The following is a 19,038-nucleotide window of genomic DNA, read 5'->3' on the forward strand; positions in this document are numbered from 1 at the left end:
AACTATTCTCTTTTTTCTGAGTTCTTTTTCTTTTTTCTGTTCAGTTTGGGTGATTTCCACTACTCTGTCTTTCAGATCACTAGTCTATTCTTCTGTATCATCTAATCTTCCATTGATTCCCTCTAGTGTGTTTTTCATCTCAGTTATTGTATTCTTCAGCTCTGATTTTTTTAAGTATTTTCTTACTCTGCTGAAGTTTGCACTGTGGTCATCCATTCTTCTCCTGAGTTTCATGAGCATCTTTATGATCATTACCTTGAACTCTTTATCAGATAGATTGTTTATCTCCATTTCATTTAGTTTCTGAGATTGGTCTTGTTCTTTCATTTGGAACATACTTTTCTGTCTTCTCACTTTGCCTAATTCTCTGTGTTTATTTCTTTGTATTAGGTAGGCCCGTTACATTTCCTGATCTTGGAGAAGCGGTCTTATGTAGGTGGTGTCCTGTGGGGCCCAGGCACATGCTCTCTTCTGTGCACCAGAGCCAGATGCTTCAGGGGTGTATCCGGTGTGGGCTGTGTGCGCCTTTCTTTTGTTGCAGGGCTAACTGCCGTGGGTTTGCTGGTATGCAGGGCTGGCCCCTGGGCCCAGCTGGCTGAGAGGACCTGCTTTGTGCTATTACAGGGGATACATTGGTGGGTGGTGCAGGCCCCCCAGCACATCGGGCTGTGAGGCCTGGTGGCAGGCAACTGATGTGAGCACACTGGTAGGCGAGGCAGGCCCCTGGTGCTAATAGGCTCGAGGGAGGATTCCAGAGCATGCCTGCCAGTTCTGGTGTCATCTAGGTAATATGAGATCACATTAGTGGCTGCTGCCAACATCTCAGTCCCCAAGGGGAGTCCCAGCAGGAGGCTTTCTAAGATCGGCAAGTAGGTCTGACCCTGGCACCTTTCACACTGCTGCCTTTCTGCTTGAATTCAGATTGAGTGATTTTTTGCCTGCACTCTTTAAGAGCAGTCTCAGTTTCCTATAGCCCTCTGACTCTCCAAAATGTGAACCCTGCTGGTTTTCAAAGTCAGACATTTTGGGGGCTCATTTTGGTGCAGGACCCCTGGGCTGGGGAGCCCAGTGTGGGGATTGGACTCCTCAGTCCTTGAGGAGGACCTCCTTTTTAAGGTTTTAATTGGTATGGGAATAAATTTGACTTCTATATACTAATTTCTGATTTATTCATTTGTTTTTGTTTTTTCCAGTAAATGTTTATTGTGTATGTGCTGTCAGGCATTGTTTTAGGCCCTGAGGTTATAGTAGTAAAACAAAAGAGACCAAAAAAAAAATCTCCCTTTGTGCATGTTGTGGGGGTAGACAATTTTATCTATCAGTTTATCTGTATAGTGTTAGATGGAGGAAAATGAAGAAAGGATGATGTATAGGGACTGTCTTGAGTGAGGGTGGGTTGAAGCGTTAAATAGGGTTGTCAGGGAAGGCCACATTGATAAGGTGACCTTTGATCAAAGTCATGAAAGAGGTGAGGGAATGAGTCATGCAGATATCTGAGGGAAGTACATTCCAGACAGAAGGATCAGTAAGTGCAGAGATTGAGTAGAGAGTATGCCCAGATTACTAGAAATAGCATGGAGGCCAATATGGCTGGACTGGATTGAACAATGGGGAGAATAGTAGGAGAGACAGTAAGAGAGGTAGCAAAGGATCATATCATGTGGGGTCTTGTAGAATGTAGACCACTGTAAGAACTTCAGTTTTCAATTTTTAAAAAATTTTGTTTTTTGTTTTGAGCAGAGGATTGACATGATTTAAATTATGTTTTAAAAGGAAGGTGACTGTGTTGAGGCTGCAAAGGAAGCAAAGGTGGAAGCGGGGAAAGTACTTAGGAAGCTCTTGCAGTTATCTAGGAAAGCACTGATGGTGGCTTGAACCTTTGTTTAGTAACATAAGAGGTGGTTTAAGATTCTGCATATATTTTAAATTTGGAACCTAAAAGATTTCCTGATGGATTGGATATTGGGTCAGAGACAGAGGACTCAGAGGTGACCTTCAGGATTTTGGCCTGAGTAACTGGGAAGATAGAGTTTCCATTTATTGAGATGGTAGAAATTACAAGAGGAGCACTTTTTGGATGGGGTTTCAGGTGAGGTGGTGAAGAACAGGGTTTGATTTTGGATATGTATGTTTGAGATGCCTATTAGACAGATGTCCAAGTGGGGATTCTAAGGACGTAGTTGAATATGAGTCTGGCAAACAGGAATTATGTGGATTGGAGATATAAATTTGGGTGTCATCAGTATTTGGATGGTATCTACTAAAACCATGAAACCGGATGAGATTATCAAGGATGTAAATGTGGAGAAAGAAGAGAAAAGGACCAAGGCCACCCTAGGGTACTCTAACATTAAGATATTTGGAGTAATGAAGAAGAACCAGAAAAAGAAAGTGAGAAGAAGTGGTCAGTGAGATAGGAAATCCCAAGAGTGTGTGGTGTCCTGGACACTAATTGAAGTTTCTGGGTCATGGTCATCTGTGACACATACTGCTGCCAAGTAAGTTGAGGGTCGAAAATTGACCATAGGTTTTAGCAATGTTGAAGAACTTGGTGACCTTGAGAAGAATAGTTTTGGTAGAGGAATGGAGTTAAAAGCCTGTTTAGAGTAGATTTAAGAAAGTAAGGGAGTAGAGAAGTGGTAGACAATGAGAAGAGGCAGTTCTTTTGAGTAAAGGGAATTGAGAAAATGGGTAGCTGGAGGGGGAAGCATTTTGTGTGTATGAGTGAGCAGGATGTATGAAAGAAATGATAGCATGTGCATGTTTATGTGCTACTGGGAATGGCCTAGAAGACATGGAATAATTGATGATGGAGAGAGTGGGGACAATTGATGGAGAACCATCCATGAGGAGGCAAGAAGGGATGGGATTTAGTGTACAAGTGCATCTTGTACTAGTGAAATTAACAAAAGGAAAGTCAGTTATATCCTGCCACAGCTAAGTTTGAAATCAAAAAGTATTGAAAAAAAGTTAATGGTCCTAGCAAATGGATTACAACTTCTTATTTAAGTAGGTTTTTAGAGTTTACTCACTTGTGTTCCATGGCAGATATGGAAGATTAAAGTAGAAGTCATGAATCTTTTTTGCTCTTGATAGTAAATGGAATGATACTTCATACTTTGCTGTTTTGGGGGATGTACATTTGATAAAGAAAATCTGCGAAAACATAAAATAGCAAATGCACTTTTTTGGGTGTTCTTACGTGTTATAGCTATACTGTTGTAGTTATCTATTGTATTACAAACCACTCCAAAACTTAGTGGCTTAAAACAGCATTCATTTGTTTTGCTCATGAATTTACAATTTCAGCGAATTTGGTAGAAACATCTCATCTCTACCCCACATGGGTTGGAGCTACCTGATTGGGGATGGAGGATCTACTACCAGGACGGCTTACTCACATGACTGACAAATTGGTGCTGGCCACTGGTTCCTTTCCACATGGACCTCTCTAATGGAGCCACTTGGACTTGCTTCTAATGTGGTGCTGGGTTCTAAGAGCAAGCCACCCAGAAGACAGAAAGTAGTTTTGAAAGCTGGCACACCTATATTCTCTTGGTCAAACAGCAGTATTACAGATTCAAGGGAGGGGACATAGGCATTCTCCTTCTCCCATTTGAATGGAGGTGACTCAAATAATTGTGGACTCTTATTTTAAAACTGTCACATATACCTTAATACAGGTAACAAAGGCATTTCTATCCCCATCCATTTTTCTGTGTTCATATTAAATGCCAACATTACCATGAAACCTTTCTTCATCCCATCACTGATTTTAATATCCCCCTTCCTGAACCCTTCATGGTACTTTGTTGTTTCCTTTTTTGTGGCACTTACCTTGTATTAGTGTATGTTATAATTTTGTGTTACCTTTGCTTGCCACCTTTATATTGCAACTCTGAATTCCACTCAGTAGTGCTTTACTCATAGTGGTTGCTTAATAAGTGTGTTGTCAAAAGAAATAAAAGGAAACTTTTTTTAAGAATTCATAAATTTTGTTTAAATGTTGTAAAAAAGTGATTAACCAAATGAGATGTTGGTGAACTGCAAGGTGCAGGTTGTTTAAAATTGAGAGAGGTAGGAGACATACTAGAGTAGAAATAAGTCATCAAGGTGATGAAGAAAAATGTTTCGATAAATTAAGAGTACATTTTGCTTAATAGTTCTTTAAAAAGCAGAGCAACAAAAAAGTAAACTCAACTAAAGGCTGGCAAGTGGTGTGTGTTATTAGAAAATTTTCTGCTTGAAGATAGCTTTTTTGTATGGTCTTCTGAAATTAGGCTGAAATTCTCAATGTAGCAGGCAACAAAAATTCAGTTGATTAACCGTCTTATTCCATGTACAGCCTTGCTTATTCTTGCATGTAACGTAAGATATTTATATTTTCTGGGGATGAGGACATGGATGTGTTTGGGAGGCCTTTATTCTGCCTACTGTACCACGTAAGTTGGGTAATAGGCAGTTGGAAGTTCGTTATTAAAGTGCAGGAGGAACATAAATTTGTTTCATAGACTTTATTAAGCTCATACTCTGTGCCAGTACCTTGCCACATCCTGGGGCTATAAAGATGCAGTTCCTGTCTATTAGCTCTTGGTTAAAAAAGTTATGCATATGTAAATAATCTTAACATACCAAGGACCACGGTGAAGGTTGTCACGAATCACAATGCATATGTTTTAATAACAATTTGCTTTGAGAACATGGTGGGAAAGGACTCTTCAGGTCTACTCTAAGGTACCAGGAAGAGACCTTGGTACCTTGAGGGACTGCAAATAGTGCCATATGCCTGAAAAAGGGGGGTAGGGTTTATGTGAGGGAGGGATAATTATGAAGGATTTTGTATGCAGCATTACAGAGTTTGAGACTTTATCTTATATGCAATATGGGAACCACTGGAGGCTTTTCATTTTAGAAAGAACAGCTTTTGTTTTTTTGGTTTTGGTTTTTTCTTTTTTGTAACATGGAGAATGGATTGGAGAGAGCAAGGCTGAACACATGGGTATCAATTAGGATACCAACTAATATAGGTAAGAGACAAGGGCCTACACTAGATAGCTTATTGCAAAGAAGTTGAAAAGGGAAGAGATTTAAGAGATAATTCAGATTTAAGAATAGATTGATAGGACTTGATGGCTATTAGATTTGGAAAGTGTGGAGTCGAAGGAGGAGTAAAGATTTTTAGCTTGAGCAACTGGTTAGATGTTAGTGTTATAAGCAAGATAAGGAACATAAGAATCAGAGTAGTAGGTTTGTGTTGAAGATAATGACTTTGCTTTTGGATCTGTTGAGTGAGAGTTAAATCCAGGTGATATGGTTTATAGGTAGTTAATTATTTCAAATGGAGCTTAGAAAAAAGTTGAGGTTATAGATACAGATTAGGAGTCATTGGGAAGCATAGGTGATATTTATTGAAACCATGGGATCGAGTGAAATTGTCCAGGGAGAGAAAATAGAGTAAGAGGACCTATAAGAACAGCTGTCCCCAACCTTTTTGGCACCAGGGACAGGTTTCGTGGAAGACAATTTTTCCACAGACCGGGGTAGGATAGGGGGTCGGGGTATGGTTCAGGCGGTAACGCAAGCGATGGGGAGCGGCAGATGAAGCTTCACTCGCTCGCCCGCCACTCACCTCCTGCTGTGCGGCCCGGTTCCTAACAGGCCGTGGACCGATACTGGTCTGCGACCCTGTGGTTGGGGACCCCTGTATAAGGACATTAACATTTAAGTGTAGATGGAGAAAGAGGAGCCCAGGAAAAAGAAGAAATGATCAAAGTTAAAAGCAGAACTAAACTGGCATCTAGAAAGCTGAAGTGTAAGTAGGGATGATATCCATTGTCATATTCTGCAAAGGGTCAAGTAAGTAGAAGACAGATGAGGCCCTTGTTCTTTGTAACAACCATGGAGGTAAGTATTCTCATTATGTGAGGAAGCTGAACTGAGAGATGTCAACTTGGAAAAGGCTGCATGCACATCTAATAAACAGGGTGGAGCTAAAATTTAAATCAAGACAGTTTGATTTCAGAATCTATGCTTTTAACAACTATCTTATTTTATTATTTTAAACTTTTTTTCTTCCTTTTGTTTATGATAAAATAGTAGTTTTTGATCTCATTTTGAGTCCGCTTCATTTTGAATTTAAAATTATAGACATGTCCTCATACTTGGTATGATTTTTATTGAATAGTTGATTGATCATTGATAAGGATGTTAAAACATCCTCTGGCCAAGAGGTGGCTTTATGGGACAGTCCTTATACTTAACCAGACTGACATAGAATGCTTGCTAAATCTTTTTGGGGGATGGTATTTTACATTTAAATGTGGGAAATGTTCAATATAACCGATATGACTACTTTGTTGAGTACTAGAAACTTTTTAAGAGAATTATAATACAAAGCATTTGTAAGTGCCATGTAGCTAAAAGTAGATAAATCTTACATATTTTAAATTGAGACTACCAGAATATTCCATAACACTTTACCAAATATAGATTTGGTATTGTATTGCTAGCTATTTTCAACCATTGTCATGGTAACTCTTTGTTACCTGCTTTTCCTTTGTAAACATTGAAACTATTTCTCCCTTTCCTGACTCTTCTGTATCAGTTTTCCCTTTCATCTGCCTAATTTTAGATTTAGAAATTATTAAGCCACATCTCTTTTATGGAATGCTAGATATGGTGTTCTTTGTTGAATAGTTAGTTATAGACCTTACCTTTCAGTAGCATATGAGTGATGTTAAAAAAAAGAGTGCCTTAGTTAATTTTCACTGGGTAAATGCACACTCAGAGGATGCAGTCTCAAGTCTTTGTTCAAGAAGTGAAAGGATAATAGTAACTTTTAAGATAGTCTAATAAATGTTAAGCATTTATTTATCTGGAGGAAAAATGTAATTTTTGAGTTATGTTTTACCTACCTAAAAATCTGCTAAAGAAATGATTTACAATATTTGATGCCTTGTTTTTTTAAATTAATTCCAGTGACCAGATCTTTATATGATTTCATTGATCTCAGTACCTTTTGCAGCATTTAATGGCTTTTCTTATGTGTAACCATCTTTTAAGGTGTTCCTTGTGAATAAAAGATAATTAAGTGAGCAGCTAATTTGCAGGAGTTATTAAGATACACTTAGTCTAGGTAAAATCTGAAGTCTTCTATAAACTGTAAGGAAAATAGCCAAATATAAGGGCAGTTCCATTTATATAATGATGACATGCTTGTAATTTATTATTGCAGTGGCTAGGTTAGAGATTAAATTAAGAACCAATGGAAAATTAGTTGGTCCCACTAATTACAGATAAATGGTGATTTGAAATACTTAGCTGTATGAAAACACTGTCATCTGAAATATGTATTCAATAAATGTGAACTATCAACTTACAGATATTATCTTATTTAATTCTCATAACAATTCTGAGTTAGGATATTATTATCCTAATTTTACAGATAAAGAGACAGAGACTTAGTGAAGTTAGCCCATCTGTGGTCTTGTAGCTGCAGCCAGGATTCTAACCAAACCTTTTGGACCGCAGGGCCCAGGTTCTTAACTAGTAGACTAGATTATAGTAAACTGAAATCTGATGCTCAAGCTGTACTTTTGATTGCGATGAACTTTTCATGAAAATCTTTAACTGTCAAATAGAGTCCAAACCTAAACTATTTTGCTTCTGGAAGTATGCATTTTTTACCAGTCATGCCAATTAAAATTTAACTTCTTTAATTTTCGCCTACAGTTTCAGGATTTGTGATAATTTAAGGTGATATGTAGAATTAAAAAGGTAGAAGTGCATCTTTATTTGAGCTCTTACCATCGACATTCAAGTAAGATATTGGTGGGTATGGGGAATGACAGAATTGAATATTATGTTATCGAGTAGGCAGGGGATCATGAAACTTTCTGTAAAGCACCGGATAGTAAATATAGTAAATGGCTTTGAGAGCCATATGGTCTCTGTTGTAACTACGCAACTCTTCTACAGTAGCCATAGACAGTATGTAAACAACAGCGTTACTGTGTTTCAAAAAGAGGCAGCAGCCTGGATTTGGCACATTTGTCCACTTCTTGTAATTTTTGCAAGAAAAAGATAAGATTTGTTTATGATAATATATTGTTTATGCAGAGTGGAAGTTTTCCTTTGTAAACTGTATTGGCAAAAAAAGTTTACCCAAAAAGATAGCAATAGTATAAAGGAGAATTGGAAGCTAATGGTACCTAATAGTAAAGAATATTTTTTCAGCATTTCAATGACTACTTTAATTACCTCATAAATACTTGATAATTACAGAATATACTTATTTAGTCATTTCTTAGCATTACCATTTTTTTATCTTGAAAAAACAATTTTACAGTTTTCACTGGCGTTTTCACTAATTCTGATAAACTTTCTTTATCATAACTTGGGAAGGATTATTGTAAAAAGATATGATGCATAACTGGGTGACGATTTTATTTTATTTGAATTTATTTTGAAAAATAATATCAGCAGGTAGACTTAGATCAAGGCTTGTTGTGTAAATATATACGTGTAGTTGAATTGTAGGTTCAGAAGTGGAGTACTCTACAGCCAGCTTTCAGTGTCACATTTTATAGATTTCTTATTACAAGTAGTTTTGACCCTACGGATGCCTTCTAGTGCCACAAAACATTATTAAATGTAAGTCATTTGATATTGACTAATGGTGGTATGTTGGATGTTGAACCTAATACATACTTTTCATTCTTATTCTCAGAGATTCGTCAGCGACCTGCAGCTCAAAGAAACCTTTCTCCAGCACCAGCAGGCTCTAGCCAGGGCTCTCCCCGCAAAGTTCCAGTATCTCCTGGACCACCAAAGGACACTTCGGCCCCTGGTGGACCCCCAGAAAGAACTGTTATTCCAGCCCTATCGTCAAATGTGTTACCAAGACGTTTTGGATCCCCTGCTACTTCAGTGCCTGGAATGGGTAAACAGAGCACTTAATGTTATTTACAGTTTATATTGTTTTCTCTGGTTACCAATAAAATGGACCATTTTCAGACCGTATGGAAATGGCATTTCATTTGGAAATAGCAGAGCAGTTATCTGATTAAGCAGGAGTTCCATATTCAATTAGCCATAACTCTTTACAGCTGGCACCTTGTGATACTGAAACCTATTTCTTGAGCTCATTTAACTGTTATGGCTTCTTTGTTTAAATGGCAATAAAACTTTGTAGTATTCTGTAGTCAACAGTATAGCATATCTTTTTATATTCAGCTTTAGAATGGTCCCAGATTTATATAAAATGACGATAGAAGAGAACATTTTTGGAATATATTCGTGCTTTTTGCTAGCCCCTTCATATATATTTTTAAATATGACAATTACTTAACATATTTCAGGAAGAATATTCATGTGTTGTGGTGTATAATACTACTAATGTTAATGTGGGCTTGGTAGATTTTTCTTTTTTTAAGCCATAGAACCTTAGTATCTTCTGACAGATACTTTAACATAAAGTTCTATTGAATTAATAACAATAATTCAATAGAATTACTACTATTACCCTTTACTACTATTTCATTTCTTTGGATTCTCTTTTTTCAGTGCTGTAGATCTCTAGGGGAAGACCCCATTTTTGGAGTGTAATAGATTATATTACCCTGCAGCTTTCTTTTGGAGTGTGATTGGGACATGGAAGTCCACTATATCAGCAGATCACATTAGTTTATGTAGATTTCCATGTCTGATTATTGAATATGATAGTAAATTATTTATCTTATTTTAGAATATTTAATTTTAATTTAGATTACTTTCATATTTCGTGACTAATTACATATAATTTATAATGATTTTGAGGCTAGTTAGTAGTTGATATCAGGTATTCAGGGCACTTATGTAATAAAATCAATAAACAATCTAAATGTTACTAATGCAGTAGACTTTTTTTCCTGCTTTTTCTTCAAAAAAAGCAGCATAAGATTTTAGAAAACTAGAAAACTATTAATTTATAAATACATTAAGAAAGCTAGCTACAAATGAAATGAATACAAAACATAACTTTTAATTATTGGTTATTGAAAAAATACTTTTAAACTTGACATATAATGATGTCACTAAAGGCAGCCATATATTTTGTGAAGTTGAGTAAATTAAAGTGATTGAAAATTATTCATCTTTCAGTTGTTATTTAGTTGATCCAAGATACCCATATTTGTAAAGTAAAGCTCCTAGTTGTTTAATGAAAGAACATTTTTTGTGAGAATGCATGAGTTATATACATTTGTATAACTGGTTTTAAAGAAATTAAAGTTTAGCAATTTATATAAAATAATAAAAATTATATACTAGCACATGTAAGAACAGGATTATAGCAGGAGCAATGGCCTACCATTTCATGATCATGTAAATATAACATATTTTACTGAAGTTTTTAATTAGTTTCTGTGTAAAAGACTTTGTATTTAAGTTGTACATTGCCAAAAGTATGAATGAGTTAAGTGATTTCTTACAGAGAAGATTAATAATTCATATTTTCATTATGCCATATTTGTGGAAGAGAATCAATTTAATGTGTATTACCACAGGGCTCCCATATGTTTGGAAATTAATAACCAGCAGGTACTTGATAATTTGCCAAGCTGTGTAAAAATGACCAGTATTCCTACAATGATTGCTCTTGATGTTTTTATTAATTACTGTTACCCGTAACAGCATGAATACAAAGATGTGTTATTTTAAAAGTTATTAGTATGCAAGGGAGTTAAGATAGTTTTATGAAATCTGTTGTTTTGTTTATCCAGATTCCTTTCTGGACATTTTCCTTTTAAACATGTAGAGGTAAAATACTCCAGCAAAAGTTAAGTTGGCTTAAATGCTTTCAAAATCTAATTTGGCATGTTTATTCAAGTTGAAAATTTGGTAATGAGGGATGACACTTAATGTCTACATTCAAGTTAATGTTTTGATGATAATGATTGAATGTTGTTAGTACGACTATACCAATAACTGATGAAATCTGAAAAATGTACTTGATTTGTAATACTAAAAACTTATTCTAGAACCTAAATTTCATTTACTAGCTATAATTCTACATCATTTGCCTTTTTAAAGATGGTAACAACCTTTAGATTTGTGATTATTTACAAAGCAAATCTCTTTCTTATCTTTTAACATATTAATATCATATTACTGCCCTAAAGCCATTTTTTAATGCTTTAAAGTATTTGTCACAGCCATTTTGAAAACCTTTTATGCATGTATTGCAGGGTTTATTCCAACAAGACCGCATTTTGTTTCAAAGTCTTCTACGAGGTCTCCACGTAACCTCCATTGCTGCCTATCTTACTCTTATCTGGCCTTGTTTTACAAAGGCAAACATCACATCTTATTTATTTTATTCTCTCACTTTCTTCTCAGTGCCTTCTGTGTAGTCTCTCAGTTCAGAGTATCTCCTGCACACAGTTCTGTTTCAGTTTTCAGAGACTGTGGAGTTAACAATTCATAAAGTTTGAATGTGCAATCTTTGTTTTTGTTGCTACTGTTTTTATATGATGTAATCATTAACTAAATTCTGGGTTATTCCTCCACTCCCCATTCTCCATTCATCTCCTCTGATACTGGCTAATTTATTACACGAACACAATGTATCTCTCTATTTATTTAGATCTTCTCTAGTTTCTCTCAACATTAGTGTTTTGCAGTGTTCAGTATATAGGTTTTGCACCTTTTGGGGTTAAACGTACATCTAATTTTTTCATGTTTTTATCATATTTTAAATGATATTTTATTAACTATTTCCATTGTTCATTGCTAACATATATAGAAATAGAGTTGATTTTTGTATATTGATCTTGTATCTTGTAATATTGCTAAACTCACTCGTTAGTTCTGATAGCTTTTTTTTCTTATAGGTTCCATAGCATTTTCTACATAGGCTGTCAGATTGTAAGTAAGGACAATTTTACTTCTTCTTTTAAAATCTGGATTCCTTTCATTTCTTTTTCTTGCCTTATTATACTAGCTAGAACCTTTAGTGCAGTGTTAAATAGAAGTGGTGAGAGCAGACATCCTTGCCTTATTGCTGATCTTAGGAGGAGAGCATTTACTTTTTCTTCATTCAGCCTGATGTAAGCTATAGGGTTTTTTTTTTTTTTTTTTTTTTTTTTTGCGGTACGCGGGCCTCTCACTGTTGTGGCCTCTTCCGTTGCGGAGCACAGGTTCCGGACACACAGGCTCAGCAGCCATGGCTCACGGGCCCAGCCACTCCGCAGCACGTGGGATCCTCCCGGACCGGGGCACAAACCCGCGTCCCCTGCATAGGCAGGCGGACTCTCAACCACTGCGCCACCAGGGAAGCCCTGTTTTTTTCTTAATAGATACCCTTTGTCAGATTGAGGAAGTACCCTTCCAATCCTAGTTACAAAGGTTTTTATCAGTAAAAGATGATGGATTTTGTCAAATGCTTTTTCTGCATCTATTGAGATGCTCATGTAGGGTTTTAGTTTGTTTTTTTGTTTTAACATCACTGTTTTAACATTCACTATTTCATATGGTGAAATACACTGATTGATTTTTTAAAAATAAATTTATTTATTTATTTTTGGCTGCGTTGGGTCTTTGTTGCTGTGTGTGGACTTTCTCTAGTTGCGGCAAGCGAGGGCTACTCTTCGTTGCAGTGTATGGGCTTCTCATTGTGGTGGTTTCTCTTGCTGCGGAGCACAGGCTCTAGGTTGTTTTTTGTTTGTTTGTTTGTTTTGTTTTTTGCGGTATGCGGGCCTCTCACTGCCGTGGCCTCTCCCGTCGCGGAGCACAGGCTCCGGACGTGCAGGCTCAGCGGCCATGGCCCACGGGCCCAGGCGCTCCACGGCACGCGGGATCCTCCCGGACCGGGGCACGAACCCGTGCCCCCTGCATCGGCAAGCGGACTCCCAACCACTGCGCCACCAGGGAAGCCCCCTGATTGGTTTTTTTAACATTGATTTTTAGATGTTAAACCACTAGCTTTCCTGAGGTAAATTTCACTTGGTCATGATGTTTTATTATTTTATATATATTGTTGGGTTCAATTTGCTAAAATTTTGTTAGAAATATTTACATCAATTTTCCTTAGGGATATTGGTCTGTAGTTTTGTTTTTGTTTTTTCTTGTAATTTTTTTTTCTGGTTTTGGTATCATAGTAATGCTGGCCTCCCTATGAGAAGGTATTTTCTTATCTTTAATTTTATGGACAAGTTTGTGTAGAAATGGTATTATTTCTTTCTTCGAATTTTATTTTATTTTTTAATAGAGCGGGTTCTATTAGTTACCTGTTTTATACATATTAGTGTGTATATGTCAATTCCAATCTCCCAATTCATCACACCCCCTCCCCCACACCGGCTTTCCCCCCTTGGTGTCCATACATTTGTTCTGTACATCTGTGTCTCTATTTCTGCCATGCAAACCAGTTCATCTGTACCATTTTGCTAGATTCCACATATATACGTTAATATACGATATTTGTTTTTCTTTTTCTGACTTACTTCACTCTGTATAAAAGTCTCTAGGTCCATCCACGTCTCTACAAATGACCAAATTTCGTTCCTTTTTATGGCTGATATTCCATTCTATATATGTACCACATTTTCTTTATCCATTTGTCTGTCAGTGGGCATTTAGGTACTTCCATGACCTGGCTATTGTAAATAGTGCTGCAGTGAACATTGGGGTGCATGTATCTTTTTGAGTTACGGTTTTCTCTGGGTATATGCCCAATAGTGGTATTGCTGGGTCATATGGTAATTCTATTTTTAGTTTTTTAAGGAACCTCCGTACTGTTCTCCATAGTGGCTGTATTGATTTACATTCCCACCAACAGTGCAAGAGGGTTCCCTTTTCTCCACACCCTCTCCAGCATTTGTTGTTTGTAGATTTTCTGATGATGCCCATTCTAACTGGTGTGAGGTGATACCTCATTGTAGTTTTGATTTGCATTTCTCTAATAATTAGTGATGTTGAGCAACTTTTCATGTGCTACTTGGCCATCTGTATGTCATCTTTGGAGAAATGTCTATCTGGTCTTTTGCCCATTTTTTTATTGGGTTGTTTGTTTTTTGTAATATTGAGCTGCATGAGCTGTTTATATATTTTGGAGATTAATCCTTTTCTGTTGATTCGTTTGCAAATATTTTCTCCCATTCTGAAGGTTGTCTTTTCATCTTGTTTTGTAGTTTCCTTTGATTTGCAAAAACTTTTAAGTTTCATTAAGTCCCATTTGTTTATTTTTGTTTTTATTTCCATTACTCTAGGAGGTGGATCAAAAAAGATCTTGCTGTGATTTATGTCATAGAGTATTCTTGCTATGTTTTCCTGTAAGAGTTTTATAGTCTCTGGGCTTATATTTAGGTCTCTAATCCATTTTGAGTTTATTTTTGTGTATGGTGTTAAGGAGTGTTCTAATTTCATTCTTTTACATGTAGCTGTCCAGTTTTCCCAGCACCACTTATTGAAGAGACTGTCTTTTCTCCATTGTATATTCCTGCCTCCTTTATCAAAAATAAGGTGACCATATGTGCGTGGGGTTTATCTCTGGGCTTTCTATCCTGTTCCATTGATCTATATTTCCATTTTTGTGCCAGTACCATATTGTCTTGATTACTATAGCTTTGTAGTATAGTCTGAAGTCAGGAAGTCTGATTCCTCCAGCTCCGTTTTTTTCCCTCATGACTGCTTTGGCTATTCGGGGTCTTTTGTGTCTCCATACAAATTTTAAGATGATTTGTTCTTGTTCTGTAAAAAATGCCATTGGTAATTTGATAGGGATTGCATTGAATATGTAGATGGCTTTGGGTAGTATAGTCATTTTCACAATATTGATTCTTCCAATCCAAGAACATAGTATATCTCTCCATCTGTTGGTATCATCTTTAATTTCTTTCATCAGTGTTTTATAGTTTTCTGCATACAGGTCTTTTGTCTCCCTAGGAAGGTTTATTCCTAGGTACTTTATTCTTTTTGTTGCAGTGGTAAATGGGGGTGTATCCTTAATTTCTCTTTCAGATTTTCCATCATTAGTATATAGGAATGCAAGAGATTTCTGTGCATTAACTTTGTATCCTGCAACTTTACCATATTCATTGATTAGCTCTAGTAGTTTTCTGGTGGCATCTTTAGGATTCTCTAGGTATAGTATCATGTCATCTTCAAACAGTGACAGTTTTACTTCTTCTTTTCCTGTTTGTATTCCTTTTATTTCTTTTTCTTCTCTGATTTCCATAGCTAGGACTTCCAAAACTATGTTGAATGATAGTGGCAAGAGCGGACATCTTGTCTTGTTCCTGATCTTAGAGCAAATGCTTTCAGTTTTTCACCATTGAGAATGATGTTTGCTGTGGGTTTGTCGTATACGGCCTTTATTATGTTGAGGTAAGTTCCCTCTGTGCCCACTTTCTGGAGAGTTTTTATCATAAATGGGTGTTGAATTTTGTCAAAAGCTCTTTCTGCATCTATTGCGATGATCATATGGTTTTTATTCTTCAATTTGTTAATATGGTGTACTACATTGATTGATTTGCGTATATTGAAGAATCCTTGCATTCCTTGGGTAAACCCCAGTTGATCACGGTGTATGATCCTTTTAATGTGCTGTTGGATTCTGTTTGCTAGTATTTTGTTTGAGGATTTTTGCATCTGTGCTCATCGTTGATATTGGCCTGTAGTTTTCTTTCCTTGTGACATCTTTGTCTGGTTTTGGTATCAGGGTGATGGTGGCCTCATAGAATGAGTTTGGGAGTGTTCCTTCCTCTGCAAATTTTTGGAAGAGTTTGAGAAGGATGGGTGTTAGCTCTTCTCTAAATGTTTGATAGAATTCACCTGTGAAGCCATCTGGTCCTGGACTTTTGTTTGTTGGAAGATTTTATATCACAGTTTCAATTTCATTACTTGTGATTGGTCTGTTCATATTTTCTATTTCTTCCTGGTTCAGTCTTGGAAGGTTATACCTTTTTAAGAATTTGTCAGTTTCTTCCAAGTTGTCCATTTTATTGGCACAGAGTTGCTTATAATAGTCTCTTAGGATGCTTTGTATTTCTGCAGTGTCTGTTGTAACTTCTCCTTTTTCATTTCTATTTTTATTGATTTGAGTCCTCTCCCTCTTTTGCTTGATGAGTCTGGCTAATGGTTTATCGGTTTTGTTTATCTTCTCAAAGAACGAGCTTTTAGTTTTATTGATCTTTGCTGTTGTTTTCTTTGTTTCTATTTCATTTATTTCTGCTCTGATCTTTATGATTTCTTTCCTTGTAGTAACTGTGGGTTTTGTTTGTTCTTCTTACTCTAGTTACTTTAGTTGTAAGGTTAGATTGTTTATTTGAGATTTTTCTTGTTTCTTGAGGTAGCATTGTATTGCTATAACCTTCCCTCTTAGAACTGCTTTTGCTGCATGCCATAGGTTTTGGATCATCGTGTTTTCGTTGTCATTTGTCTCTAGGTATTTTTTGATTTTCTCTTTGATTTCTTCAGTGATCTCTTGGTTATTTAGTAACGTATTGTGTAGCCTCCATGTGTCTGTGTTTTTTACGTTTTTTCCCCTTTAATTGATTTCTAATCTCATAGCGTTGTGGTCAGAAAAGATGCTTGATATAATTCCAGTTTTCTTAAATTTACCAAGGCTTGATTTGTGACCCAAGATGTGATCTATCCTGGAGAATGTTCCATGTGCATTTGAGAAGAAACTGTAATCTGCTGTGTTTGGATGGAATGTCCTATAAATATCAATTAAATCTATCTGGTCTATTATGTCATTTAAAGCTTGTGTTTCCTTATTAATTTTCTGTCTGAATGATCTTTCCTTTGGTGTAAATAAGGTGTTAAGTTCCCCCACTATTATTGTGTTACTGTCGATTTCCTCTTTTAGAGCTGTTAGCAGTTGCCTTATGTATTGAGGTGCTCCTATGTTGGTTGCATACATATTTATAATTGTTATATCTTCTTCTTGGATTGATCCCTTTCGTAGTGTCCTTCCTTGTCTCTTGTAACATTCTTTATTTAAAGTCTATTTTATCTGATATGAGTATAGCTACTCCAGCTTTCTTTTGATTTCCATTTGCATTGAATATATTTTTCCATCCCCTCGCTTTCAGTCTGTTTGTGTCCCTAGGTCTGAAGTGGGTCTCTTGTAGACAGTTTATATACGGGTCTTGTTTTTGTGTCCCTTCAGCAAGCCTGTGTCTTTTGGTTGGAGCATTTAATCCATTCACATTTAAGGTAATTATTGATATGTATATTCCTATTACCATTTTCTTAATTGTTTTGGGTTTGTTTTTGTAGGTCCTTTTCTTCTCTTGTGTTTCCCACTTAGGCAAGTTCCTCTGGCATTTGTTTTAGCTCTGGTTTGGTGGTGCTGAACTCTCTTAGCCTTTGCTTGTCTGTAAAGTTTTTGATTTCTCAGTTGAATCTGAATGAGATCCTTGCCGGATAGAATAATCTTTGTTGTAGGTTATTCCCTTTACTCACTTTAAATACATCATGCCACTGCCTTCTGGCTTGTAGGGTTTCTGCTGAGAAATCAGCTGTTAACCTTATGGGAGTTCCCTTGTATGTTATTTGTCGTTTTTGCCTTGTTGCTTTTAATAATTTTTCTTTGTCTTTAGTTTTTGTCAATTTGATTACTATGTGTATTGGCATGTTTCTCCTTGGGTTTTTCCTGTATGGGACTCTCTGCACTTCCTGGACATGGGTGGCTATTTCCTTTCCCATTTTAGTGACGTTTCCAACTGTAATCTCTTCAGATATTTTCTCGCATCCTTTCTCTCTCTCTTCTTTTTCTGGGACCCCTATAATGCGAGTGTTGGTGTGTTTAATGTTGTCCCAGGGGTCCCTTAGGCTGTCTTCATTTCTTTTCATTTTTTTTTCTTTATTCTGTTCTGTGGCAGTGAATTCCACCATTCTCTCTTCCAGGTCACTTATCTGTTCTTCTGCCTCAGTTTTTCTGCTATTGATTCCTTCCACTGTATTTTTCATTTCAGTTATTGTATTGTTCATCTCTGTTTGTTTGTTCTTTAATTCTTCTAGGTCTTTGTTAAACATTTCTTTCATCTTCTGAGTCTTTGCCTCCATTCTTTTTCCGAGGTCCTGGATCATCTTTGCTATCATTATTCTGAATTCTTTTTCTGGATGGTTGCCTATCTCCACTTTATTTAATTGTTTTTCTGGGGTTTTATTTTGTTCCTTCATCTGGTACATAGTCCTCTGCCTTTTCATTTTGTCTTTCTGTGAATGTGGTTTTTGTTCCACAGGCTGCAGGATTGTAGTTCTTCTTGCTTCTTCTGTCTGTCCTGTGGTCTGGTATTATTTCTTAATAATAAATTAAAATTTTACAGGTTAAAGTACCTGGGCTTGGTGTTTTCTTTGTGGAAGGTTTTTTTTTTCAACTAAAAATTCAGTTTTTTAAAGGGAAAACTACAGACTAATATCCCTCATGAACATGGATGCAAAAATTCTTAACAAAATTTTAACAAATTAAATAGTTATCTAATTCTTGTTGAGTGAGTTGTGGTAGTTTGGTAGTCTTTCGAGGAATTTATTTCATCTAACTTATAGAATTTATTGGCATAAAGTTATTCATAATATACCCTTCTTATTCTTTTAATATCTTTACTATCTCGATTTATGTCATTTGTCTCATTTTGTTTTTTATAAATTTATTTATTTATTCATTTATTTATTTTTGGCTGCATTGGGTCTTCGTTGCTACGCACAAGCTTTCTCTAGTTGCAGCAAGTGGGGGCTGCTCTTCGTTGCAGTGTGCAGGCTCCTCACTGCAGTGGCTTTCTTGTTGTGTAGCATGGGCTTTTAGGTGCCTGGGCTTCGGTAGTTGTGGCGCATGGGCTCAGTAGTTTTGGCTCACGCGCTCTAGACCGCAGGCTCAGTAGTTGGGGCTCACGAGCTTAGTTGCTTCTTGGCATGTGGGATCTTCCTGGTTCAGGGCTGGAACCTGTGGCCCCTGCATTGTCAGATGGATTCTTAACCACTGCACCACCAGGGAAGTCTGTCTCATTCTTAACGTTAGTATTTTGTATCTTCCTTTTTTTTTTCCCTGATTAG

General features: G+C 36.5%; 1 protein-coding gene across 2 annotated transcripts in view; it reads left to right on the top strand.

The window, feature by feature from the left end:
* Positions 1 to 19,038, top strand: part of LNPK (lunapark, ER junction formation factor) — a 91,075-nt gene that overhangs the window by 48,592 nt on the left and 23,445 nt on the right. For both annotated transcript variants that reach the window (XM_022570083.2, XM_089916637.1), the window contains exon 9: positions 8,729 to 8,941. In XM_022570083.2, coding sequence (XP_022425791.1) covers positions 8,729 to 8,941 — 213 coding nt within the window. The remainder of the gene's footprint in view (positions 1 to 8,728; positions 8,942 to 19,038) is intronic.

The sequence above is a fragment of the Delphinapterus leucas genome, chromosome 8 (assembly GCF_059928025.1).
Source record: "Delphinapterus leucas isolate spDelLeu-1000000601 "Yukka" chromosome 8, BTC_Dleu_Yukka2, whole genome shotgun sequence".
Taxonomy (NCBI): Eukaryota; Metazoa; Chordata; class Mammalia; order Artiodactyla; family Monodontidae; genus Delphinapterus; species Delphinapterus leucas.